The sequence below is a fragment of the Diabrotica virgifera genome, chromosome 2 (assembly GCF_917563875.1).
Source record: "Diabrotica virgifera virgifera chromosome 2, PGI_DIABVI_V3a".
In the NCBI taxonomy this organism is placed as follows: domain Eukaryota; kingdom Metazoa; phylum Arthropoda; class Insecta; order Coleoptera; family Chrysomelidae; genus Diabrotica; species Diabrotica virgifera.
In genome coordinates, this window is record NC_065444.1 from 2,697,316 (window position 1) to 2,709,420 (window position 12,105).

Sequence of the window (12,105 nt, forward strand, 5' to 3'; positions counted from 1 at the left end):
AAAACTTTTTTGCTTTCTAAATTTTGCTTTTGCTAAATTTCTGAATAGGTAAAATTATAGGTGCTACTATAGTATGTGGTCTCCCGTCGCCTTTTTACTATAGCTTGCGGTCTACCAAGGGATGCGGTGTATAACCTGTAGTATATTACAGTGCCGTCAAAACAATCTTTACAAAGTGAATAAAATCCATAAATCATGCGAATTATTATTTTAATTTTATAAATTAATACTTTGTCATATCAATATTCTGTGTTAGTAAGGATTAAGGCAATTTTGTGGCATATTCTCAACTCAAATAGTGAAGTATTAATTTGTAAAATTAAAATAATAATTCTTGTGATTTATGCGTTTTATTCACTTTGGAGTAAATAGTTTTTTTGCCAGCACTGTATACTTGTGGGGCTAAATACCATAATTTTTTTGCACAGGGTTTGCACACAACAATTAAAGGCAACAAACTTTTTCTATCTTAAATTAAAGTTCATGAATTGTTTCTTTAGCTGAATCGTTTTGCAGATAATTAGGTTACATCTAATTTTTTTTTGTAAATAGTTGGGGCGCATTTTTTTGTTAATAATTGTTAGAGTCCTCTTTCATTGGACATTTATTTTCCACCAAATGTTTATTACTTCTGAATAAATATATTTTTTTACAAGTTTACTTACATTTCATTATATTCCGCAAATCCTTCAGGAATTTTCAGATTGCGATCGGTAGACTGAACACTATACTATAATATACAGGTGTTTGGTAAAGAATGGGCCATAGCTTAACCTTAGATTCCCGAGGTTAAAATAGGTCGATTTAAGCTAACTTACTTTAGTACAAAAGTTGATAATAACCGAAATACAGGGTGTCAAAGTTAAACTTTTATTTTATTTATTCTTGAATATTTTCTAACAGGCATGGGATAATAACACGAAAGGTAAGCGGTGGTTTTTTGGGATGAGAAATCTAAATTTGCCACCAAAAATGATGTATTGCCCAGAGGGCGCCACATACGCCTTTCATCGCTCATTAAATAGGTTCAATTTTTTTTATTACCCACTCTATATATACTTCTTGAATAAAAACTTTTATTCTCTTAATATTTTTACTTAAAAAAGGTAAACTACATTCATCTCGTTAAACTCGACGGTTTTTGAGGTAAACGTATTTTAAATCTGCGAGGCAACATAATTTTTTGCATATTATCATTGTAGTTACACCCGAAATAGTTATTTATGATATAAGTGTTAAAAATACAATTTTAAGGCACTCATGTGAAGGTTTGAGTCAGAATAAGCGAAACGAATTCTGCAATTCACATGAGTGCCTTAAAATGTAATTTTAACACGTAGGTATATCATACAATATTTTTTCTGCAAAACGTCTTATACATCAACAATTATAATTTATTCATTCTCAATTACAGGACAATACCTACAAAAACTTTTACTTGAACTTGACTGACATTCCATTTTTATATTTTTCTTGACATTACATCAAAACTGCCTATACTGTCAATACGTAAATCATAACAACTATAGAATAACATCCACTTTTATTGTTGTATATTCTAACAAATTTTAATAGTTTTTTTCTGCAAACATGTTAAAAATGCAATAATGCAGTTTAAATTAAATTTTAAAAAACTTTCTAAAAAACCTTTTTCAAATTGCGCAAGTTGTACTGTTAATATTATTGTTAATAAATGAAACATAAAAAATATGTTGACGTTTGTTTTCAAAATTTGACATTTCAATTTTAACTGCAGTGCCTTAAAATTTTTAAAGCACTATTGCTTTAAAGTAACATTTTTAACGTTCCTGGAGTGCCAAAAGTTGCATTTTTAACACGTTTGTAGAAAAAATAACTTAAAAGCATAAAAATTTATAAAAGTGTATCGCAAATTTCTTCAAATGGAATTTGCGATGTAATGACATAAATATGAGAACTGGCACAATTATTATGGTTTCAAGTTTATCTTTCTGGTCTAATTACAATGATATTATGCACAAAAATATGTTGTATCGCAGATTTAAAATGCGTTTATCTCGAAAACTGTTGAGTTTAGCGAGATGAATATAGTATACCTTTTTTTAAGTAAAAATATTAAGAGAATGTGGGGGATAAAAAAACTGAACGTATTAAATGAGGACTGAAAGACGTATGTGGCGCCCTCTGGGTAATACATAATTTTTGGTGGCGAATTTAGATTTAGCATCCCAAAAAATGCGTTTACCAAATTTCGTGTTGTTATGCCATGCCTGTCAGGAAATATTCAAGAAATAAATAAAATAAAAGTGTAACTTTGATACCCTGTATTTCGGTTATTATCAACTTTTGTACTAAGGTAAGTTAGCTTAAATCGACCTATTTTAACTTCAGGAACCTAAGGTTAAGCTATGGTCCATTCTTTACCAAACACCCTGTATATGCACAGGTAGACCTCATCCTCGGGGTAGACCGTATACTATAGTTTCACCAAATTATGCTATTATAAAATTATAAATTTTTAATGCATCAATAAACGAAAATATATTTTCCCGTTTTTACCTTTATAAAATCTGTCCTGTAACTGTTACAAAAGTTAGATTACATGTACCTAAAAACCTGCACCTCTAATTCCCGTAGAAAATAATGTTAATTTTTCTTCATACAATTATTTATGTACAGCATTACCTGTATCCCTTCATTTCTACCTCAGATTTCAAATACCACTCCATACATACCAAGAAAAAATCAGGGCCTGGATTCCGTGCACTGTAGATATCTACATGTCGCTTTCTATTGGTGTCAATTTTCGTAAAAATATGTGAATTTTAGCTTTAATTGAATTATTTTCTAGTTTTGCTAGGTTATACTCTAATTGATGCTGAAGTGAGACTTAGTAAAACAAGAAAATATTTGAATTAAAACTAAAAATTCAAATATATTGACATTAATAGAAAGCGATATGCGCAGTGTCAATATATTTTAATTTTTAGTTTTAATTCAAATATTTTCTTGTTTTACTAAGTCTCACTTCAGCATCAATTAGCGTATAACCTAGCAAAACTAGAAAATAATTCAATTAAAGCTAAAATTCAAATATTTTTACGAAAATTGACATCGATAGAAAGCGACATGTAGATATCTACAGTGCACGGAATCCTGGCCCAGGCTATACAAACATTTTCTCCTTGGATTATAAACATAATACCCTTCTGCTACTTAGTAAAATAAAAGATACCTGCTCAACGGTATTCCAGTCAGTGTTTAGCTGGTCTGCTGCAAATACCTACCTGTTCTTCTACAGGTAGAGGGACCCCTGCAGTAATCTTTGGGTAAAAATTTTGTGGAACAAGTTATATTGACATACCTGCACTGTACATTGTACATATTCAAGACCATAATAGGCAGTAAAGTGGTTGAAAACCAAATTTTTTAATTTAAATTTTATTGGACATTGATATTTTAATATGTTTTGTGTTTATGTACAAAACATTTTAAAATACTTGTCACTTTTTTCTGTTTTTTTTAACTTTTTGTCAATAGTCAAAAAAAAGCAATTGTTTAGCTCGTTTAATTTTTTTTCTAGATTTAAATTTGACTGGCAGGTATAATATTAACATTTTTTTTGTTTTGTGCAAGATACTTTTAATGCTATTCAAATTTTTGATGTTTTATTGTAAATTCGGAAAATAATTTTAAACAAAAAACCAATTTTTAATTTATATTTGAAAAATTATTTTTTGTTTAAAATTATTTTCTTCATTATAAAAAGGGTTCTGAAGCTATTTTTTTGTGACATCTGAATGTAATTTATTATTTTAGTTGGGAATAAGCCACAATTTTACTTTGAAATTAAGTTTATTTGAAATTTTTTTTCTCACTTAATAAATGATAAATTTCAAAGTAAAATTGTCGCTTATTGCCAAATAAAACAGTAAATGTGTACCTGAAAATTCAAAAAAAAAGAAAAGACAACATGTTACTATTAAAATAAAATTTATTTTTTCTTAAACTCTACTGGAAGACATCATTTTACAATATAAAAAAATCAATTAAAGCTCTCAATCACACTCAGATAAAAAATCTGAAAATATAAACATTTAAAACTACAATATCACATTTGACAATCAGTCAACAATAAAAAAATATAATTTGAGCAAAACCATCACATGAAATGTTTTTAAAGGCACTGGTCAATCACAGAACGAACCATTTAACGTGTAGATTGATTAAGCTTGAGCCCATCTATCATTAGGTACTTGCCTTTGTGGTACTTGGTAGTTTGAGATGGCGTTCTTGTCACCGTGATAGCAGATATCTTGATCGGGAGTGGTGATTGATGTCCAGAAGAATGTGCCCGCTTCAGTTCTTGCGAAATGCACTGGGATGTATCTCTGTCCTCTCGTAACGGGTAGGAAGTCCATTTCGCCGTTCTCGTACACAGGTACAGCGGAGAAATCTTCGCAGTTGTCGATGTCTTCGAAAATCTCGTTCTCGAGGATTTCATTAGCGAGGTTATCGCTAATTTCTTCATCGAAGTAGTAATCGGGCTGCGGATTCTTCACGTAAGTGTGCTTGTTCTTCTTGATTATGCATTTGATCAGCTTCTTGATCTGGTGCATCGTCGACTTGGATTTCTTGTCGTTGACCTTGTTGTCATTGACGGAATTGTTGAAAACTTCGGCGTCGTATAAACTCATGTTGATAATAATAACGTACTAACTTGTCGTTAACGAACTCGAAAAATGAATGAAGTTTCCAAGGTACGTGCGTTTTTATATCTTCGAGCCAGCGACGTCACAGGCCCTTAGGACGTGTATAGAGGGGTTCCACCCTCGACAAATGAAAATCGAGTATAAGGACAGGTGTTTCTTAACGCTGAGATGATGTCGGGCCTCGGTTCGGCGTATGTGGTTTTAGAAAGCAGGACAGAGATGGAAGGTTGTGTGTATAGGGTGTAGGAGCCGTGAGAATCGCGATCTAGTCCAAGTTCCCACGATTTTGACAAAGGCAGATGGTATACGTAGGGGTGTTTGAAAAAGATTTGCGCCTAGCTATATGCGAGGGAGGCATTTAACCCATTTTACTTCTTCTTTTTTCTTTATGAGCGTGTTTGGTCGACTAGAAATGTTTGAAAAGGGTTTTTAAAATATTCCATACAGGTTGATACGGTCAGTTACATTTATATATATGTATAGATATACGCACACATTAGGTCCGAGATGGGTTTTGAGGATATAATGGGGTTGAGGTATTTTTACCTGACATGTTATGTTGATTATTCGACAGAATAGGATATTTTTGTGCAAAATTTGATACTGTACTCTTTACGGTTATTGGTAAGGGTTCTTTCGAAATAACAATCCTTTTTGAAAGGATTTCAGGAAGAGGGAAGGATTTCTTAAAGAAAAACTGTTTTGAAGATATTTTTGACAGCGCAGCTGCTTATGGTTATGATTAATTGAGTAAGATTGTTAAAATATGTATTGAACTAGTTTTTGCTTTTGTAAATACTTTGATTCTGAATATTGCATACCTCAATATGATCAGCATTAAGCATTAAAATTGAAGATGTCGTTAAGTACTTACTACGATTGAGTCATACGATTAGTAATTTAATTAGTTTTTCTTTTTCTTCTTACAAATAAATGCACGAGTGCAAAATACATATCTAAAATATTTATCAATCTAACAATGATAATACTTCCGATTAGAAGATAATTAATGAAAAAGAGAAAAAATGGTGCGAAACAAAAATGTTGTAGCCTTAAGAATGTGTGACACGTGTAGACTGGCAATATACTTCATGAAAAACATTAAATCGTGGAGGCGTTTTGTAGCTTTAAAATTGGGTTAGTTAGTCCTTTTTCTACTTTTACTTTTATTTTGTTTTTCTGGTAGATAAGATATTTATGATGTGTTTTGATTATTCCCAGAGGTATCTCTCTTGCCTATAAAAAGTGGTTAATGTCCTTTAATTTAACGCTGTCAAATTCTTTTTTAAGGTCCACGAAACGACGAAACATAAATATGCCGGTTTGTTGTATTCTAATGATTTCTCTTGAACTTGTCTCATTATAAATGTAGCGTTGGTGCATAATCTTCCAGATTAAAACTTTGTTATTCTTCTGCTAATGCTTGTTACCACTTTGGTTGTTAATTTTAGTGTTTTGGTTAATAAATTAATTTCTCTATAATTCTCCAGGTCCGATTTGCCTCCCTTTTGGAGAGAGGTATTAGGATGCTTGATGTTTGTGAATCTATCACAAAACTAATGAAGCAGCTTAGAATATAACAACAGAATACATGTTGAAAATACAGTAAAAAACACCCAGAAAAACTTCAAATGTTTTGGAGTGACGACATTATAAAAAATGTGCACGATCAAGTGGATTTGACTAACATGCAATAAACATGAATAATGAAACCTGGGAGATGCATTCAAAAAAACGAATAGAGGAGGTACTAAAAATATCTTCTGTGCTTACAGTTGAGTCCACGAGTCTTTACCCGTGCGTCTATTACGGGTTAAATTTTGAGTTATCAAAAATATGTGTTTTATCTCGCTAGGTATTAATGACGAACGGGTAAGGACTCGCGGATTCAACTGTACATAAGTATAGAAATGTGGACTCCGTTCAAATCTGATGGATTATCTTTATTTGCAATTTAACGAAAAATAGAGGATGAATATTTATACATACCTAATTGAGGTAATTTGAATTGCTGAATAAATCTATGACTGTCGAAAATTGAGACCATTGAAACTAAGCTTAACGCTTTTATGGGTACTTAATGGTACCCGTAATATATTAAAAACAATAAACTCAATGTGCAGAGATAGACATTTTGTACCACCTTTTCAAAGGTCTGGAGCAAGCTGTCAAGCAAGTCAAAGATGGCAGAGCTACAGTGGCTATTTGGTATTAAATTTTTTGGTCACAGGCACGTTCTAGATATTCTAGAAAGTACATGACAAGATTTTATTTTTGGAAGAGATTTCAATGCGAAGAACACAGACTAGGGCTCTAGAATAAGTACCACTAGGAGTAAGGAGCTTTTATTAACTATTAAAGAACATGGGTCTGAATCACTATCAACTGGTAGACCAACCTACTGACCTACGGATAGAAATTAGACACCCGATCTAATAAACTTGACCATAAGTGCCAAGGTGATTAAAAAAGAAAGTAACCCTACATTAACAAATTGACAGATTGGGAAAGTTTTAAGTTTAGCGTGAAGAAATAATAAATCTAAGAATTCCACTACCACAGCAGAACAATTAGATAAAGAAGCAGAGTTGTTGATAAATAATATTCAGCAAGCTGCATGGGAAACCATTCCTATACTGAAATCTAGGTTAAAAGGAAAAAATTATCTAAAGGAAGTAAGGAACATGATCATTGAGAAAAGAAAGATGAGAAGAATTTTGCAACTTGTTCTGCTTTTGATATTTACATATTTATATTTGACCTCAATAGACTGATTAAGCTTTTTATTACGTTATTTAAGGAATTAAACGGTTTTAATAGTAATGGAAAAAAATTTAAAGCTGTTTATCATTTACATCTCAGCTTCTCAATTTTTTAACTAAGGAATCGTTAAAGCGTTGTTAAAGAGTATCTACTAACCATTAATGTTCTTTTTCGTATTCATCTCTTCAAGATAACCACTTTTAAATAATACTTAAAACTCTAAAATCCTCCTCTACTAAAAATACATCTTTTCGTCCTTTAAACATATACACATTTTCTTTCCCCTACATCCCCATTATCATGGCATCCACAGTCCTAGCTGAGTGATTGATGCCCTCTTTGGGCTCTTCCGATTCGTTTTTCGTGAGGAATCAATCCGCATTAACATTCTGGTTCTACAATTAAATCTGTAATTTGGAGGCTTTTACAACATTTCTCCATTCGCATCTGTTTTTGCTTATGGTAATCCATTTTCTAACTCCCACCTTCTTAAAGTCGGCAATTATCTGGTTCTCTTATCTCGTTTTCGATCTTCCTCGTGGTGTGCCTGATACTAGTCTCCTTTTAGTAATTTTCTTGATAACTGCTAATGTGTTTGTCCTTTCTATATGCTCCATCCATCTGAGTCTCTGTGCCTTGACAAACCTGACGATATCTTCTCATTTCCAAAAACTGGTGAATCGGCGAATGAGCCTTGAAGGGCCGGTAGTCATACAACTCCAAAGAAAAAAAATCTTTTCATTTCAAAAGCTCTCGTATTGCATAGTTCATCAGTTTTCTAAATTCATTATTATCTAAGTTGATATTCTCCGAATGATTTTTCTCTTTAGGATCCTCAATGTTTCTGTGTCAAGCACATTACTTTTACACCATATCTCTCTTCTTCTTAAAGTGCCTATCCGTTCCGGATGTTGGCGATCATCATGGCTATCTAGACTTTGTTTACCGCAGCGCGGAACAGTTTAGTGGTAGTGGTGTTATACCACTTTCGTAAATTTTTGAAGCCAGGAAATGCGTCTTCTTAGCGGTCCTCTTTTACTATTTACCTTCCCTTAAAGAATCAGTTGGAGAAGGTCGTAACGTTCTTGATTTCTCATTACATGTCCTAGATATTCTAATTTTCCTGTTTTGATGGTTATGAGAATTTCACACTCTTTCCCCATTCTACGCAGGACTTCCACATTAGTAATTCGGTCAACCCAGGATATACGTAAGATTCGCCTATAACACCACATTTCGAAAGCTTCGAGCCGATTCATAGATGCAACAGTTAGTGTACACGCTTCCATTCAGTAGAGCAGAACTGTGAATATGTAGCTTTTCAACAGACGGTATTTTGTTTTTAATGATATGTCTCGACTGTTGGAAGTGGGTCTCATTCTAACGTATGCTGCTTTCACTTTTATTATTCGCTGTTTAATTTCTGTCGAGTGGTCTCATTGGCTATTGAAATTCGTACCCAGATATGTATATTGCTCAACTCTTTCGATATTCTGTTGGTTGACTGTAAGTTAGCGTTTAATATTGGTTTTTTACTAATTGTCATAAATTTGGTCTTCTTTATGTTAAGAGCTAGTCCATATCTGTTGCTGACTTCTGTTATACGACTTGTTAATATTATGTAAATCATTCAGATTATCGGCGAAAACTATGGTGTCATCTGCATATCTAATGTTATTCAACCATTCACCATTTATTAAAACTCCCTTCGCACAACCGTCTAAAGCTTCCTTAAATATCCATTCAGAGTAAATATTTAATAGTAGTGGAGATAAAATACAGCCCTGTCGTACTCCTCGTTCTATTGCAATTTTATCTAGGTCTTCTATTTTGATTTTTGCCGTTTGATTGTAATAAATGTTTCTGATAATTTTTAGATCTTGGTTGTTAATTCCAATTTCTTGCATTAGAGTTAATAATTTGTCATGTTTTACTCTGTCAAATGTTTTCTGGTAATCTATAAAACATACGTATATATCACAATTTACATCCCTGCATCTCTGAAATAGCACTTGCACAGCGAAAAGGGCCTCTCGTGTTCCCAGAGCATCACGAAATCCGAATTGTGTTCTTGTTAGTTGTTCCTCGCACTTTGTATATATTCGTTTGTGAATGACCTTTAGAAATGTTTTAAGTAAATGGCTCATAAGGCTTATAATTCTATAGTCTTCGCACTTTCTCGCGTTGGGTTTTGTGGAAGATTTATAAAAGTTGATTCTAGCCATTTTGGGGAATTATGCCTGTGTCATATATTTTGTTAAATATATTTGTCAACCATTTTATGCCGTCGTAGTCCATAAGTTTTAAGAATTCGGAATGAAAAAATGAAAATGATCAGCGCCTACTGCTTTATCATCTTTGGTACTTTTGATGGCATACGTTACTTCTTCAACTGTAAGTGGAGGTCCATTTTCGCAATTGGTGTTTGTTGTGATGCCAGTGTTTGTTGTTACACCATATAAGTATGCGAATAGCCCGTATAACCAGAAATTCGAAGCCAACAGGCAAGAGACCAATAGGAATGCCCTTTAAAAAGTGGCGAGATAGCTGGCAGTCAACATCACAGATCACAGCTACGAATACAAGCTCAAAATCGGTTAAGAACAGGCCAAGAGGCCTAATATAAGAATAAGAAGTATGTGATTACTGATCTAATTGCTGCTCTGTAAATTTTTAGTTTAATGTTCTGAGTAAGCCTCTTATGTTTGAGGAAGTTGTATTTCCAGTAGGTTCTGTTTTCTGACAGGATTTTTTTGATTGATAATTATAGTTAATTATTATGCTTCAATCATTAGTTCCATTAACTGAGACCCCAAGATATATAAAGTGTTCTACCTTTTCAAACTCATATTCGCAAAAATATAACCTTGTTATACTAACTGTATTTTTTCTTGAGCATATTAGGTATTTGGTTTGATTATTAGGATTAAGTTTTTTATTACGTTATCTAAAGAAATAAATGGTTTTAATCAAAATTTAAAGGCTGCTTATCATTTACATCTTTTTAATCTCAATTTTTTCAACTAAAAATTCGTTAAAGAGCATCCATTAACCCTTAATGCTCTTTTTCGTATTCATTTCTTCAAGATAACCAGATACTTAAAAATCTAAATCCTCCTCTAAAAATACATCTTCTCGTCCTTTAAACATATACATATTTTTTTCTCTCCCTATTATTACACAGACATTAAGTGACTTCCAGTGTTGGAATGTGGGGCCGCTTTAAAAATTTAATGGTTAGATGTTTTTTATGCGCGTGTCTCGTTTCTTTTTTTGGGGCTTTTTTACGGCTCGGGCTCCGTGGGGCTTCCAGAGACGCAAGAACCGAAAACCTGTTGAGTAAGTCCTTTGTCTCCTGCACACGTGCACCATCTTCTTTAATTAACAGTAAGGTCCTTTTTTACGTGGGCCGATGATGATGATATTGATTACTTTTTGAATGAAGAGCTTCTTTTCTTCGTTGAGGTTTTTTTTTGTTGTGAGAAGTTTTGGTGGGAATGCAGTGCAGAGGTGATAATCAGTACACTTTTGATGAGATAATAGCATACGAGTGATTATCAAAGCAAGCGTTGGTATTATTTTAATTTGTTATTCAAAACACTTGTATAGAAATTAGAAATTATAAAATGGATATAGGACAGAGGGTGTAAAGACAAACATAATTATTCCCAGAATAAACTTTTTGTTATTTTTGTAATATATACAATATGAATATATGCTTAACTAAGAATCTATAGGTAAATTATTTGACTGATAATTGAAAATTTGACCTGTAGAGGGAGATCCATTGATCACTCTCTTTAGATAAATTAAAACAATTTTAATTATTGTAGATTATTCGAAGATTCTTGCTAAGTCCACTATTTTGAATCTCTTCAAGCGTTGTACATAATTATGATCATCAGTGACGTTGCTTGCTAAGCAATGCTAACTCGTTTGGATGAGATCCTAGTCCCTTGGAATATTTTTTGTAATATGCTGTTTTTTTTCTGTTTCTATGGATGATACATTGAGGTGTTGCTCTATCACATAATTGGACACATACAAATGGGCATTCAGCATTATTCTAAGAACTTTGTCCTGGAATCTCTGCAGTGTTTCTAGGTTTGTTTGACTGGCTGTCCTCCATATTTAGACACCATAGATTAGTGTTTTTCAATATTTTTGATGTTGCGACCCCTTTACAGGTTGAAATATTCTGGCGACCCCCTAGTGTCATAGAAAGCCAAAGAAATAATTTAATTAAAAACTACATACGTTAGGTAATAATTTTTTCCTATTTTGATACATTTATCTTTTATTCACGAGGGCCAAAATTTAAAAAACAGCCAACATTTTGTTTTGCAGGTTGACGAATCTACAGGTGTTTCCGACTGTGCACATTTTGACATTTTGCAGTATTTGTGCGCTTTGAAGCAGATGACAATATCATGGAAGAAATCTTATTTAGCAAAGCACTTCCTGCAACACTACCGGCCAGTGTTTGTACGATATGTTTTTAGAAAGCACTTGCCACTATAATATTGATTGGGAAAAATATATCGCTATTTGTAGCTATGGCGTTAAAACTATGAATGGCAAAACAACTCATTGCAAAATAAAATCGATAATGCCAAACCTATCCTGGACACACTGTTTTCTTCATCGACAG

The 12,105-nt window shown here is 32.8% G+C and overlaps 1 protein-coding gene across 1 annotated transcript; it reads right to left on the reverse strand.

Moving 5' to 3' along the window:
* Nucleotides 1–3,955: 3,955 nt before the first annotated feature.
* Nucleotides 3,956–4,733, reverse strand: LOC114328073 (enhancer of split malpha protein). The gene has a single exon (XM_028276825.2). It carries the CDS (start codon nucleotides 4,674–4,676, stop codon nucleotides 4,206–4,208), a length of 471 nt encoding a protein of 156 aa, XP_028132626.1. The 5' UTR covers nucleotides 4,677–4,733; the 3' UTR covers nucleotides 3,956–4,205.
* Between the last annotated feature and the right edge of the window lie 7,372 nt (nucleotides 4,734–12,105).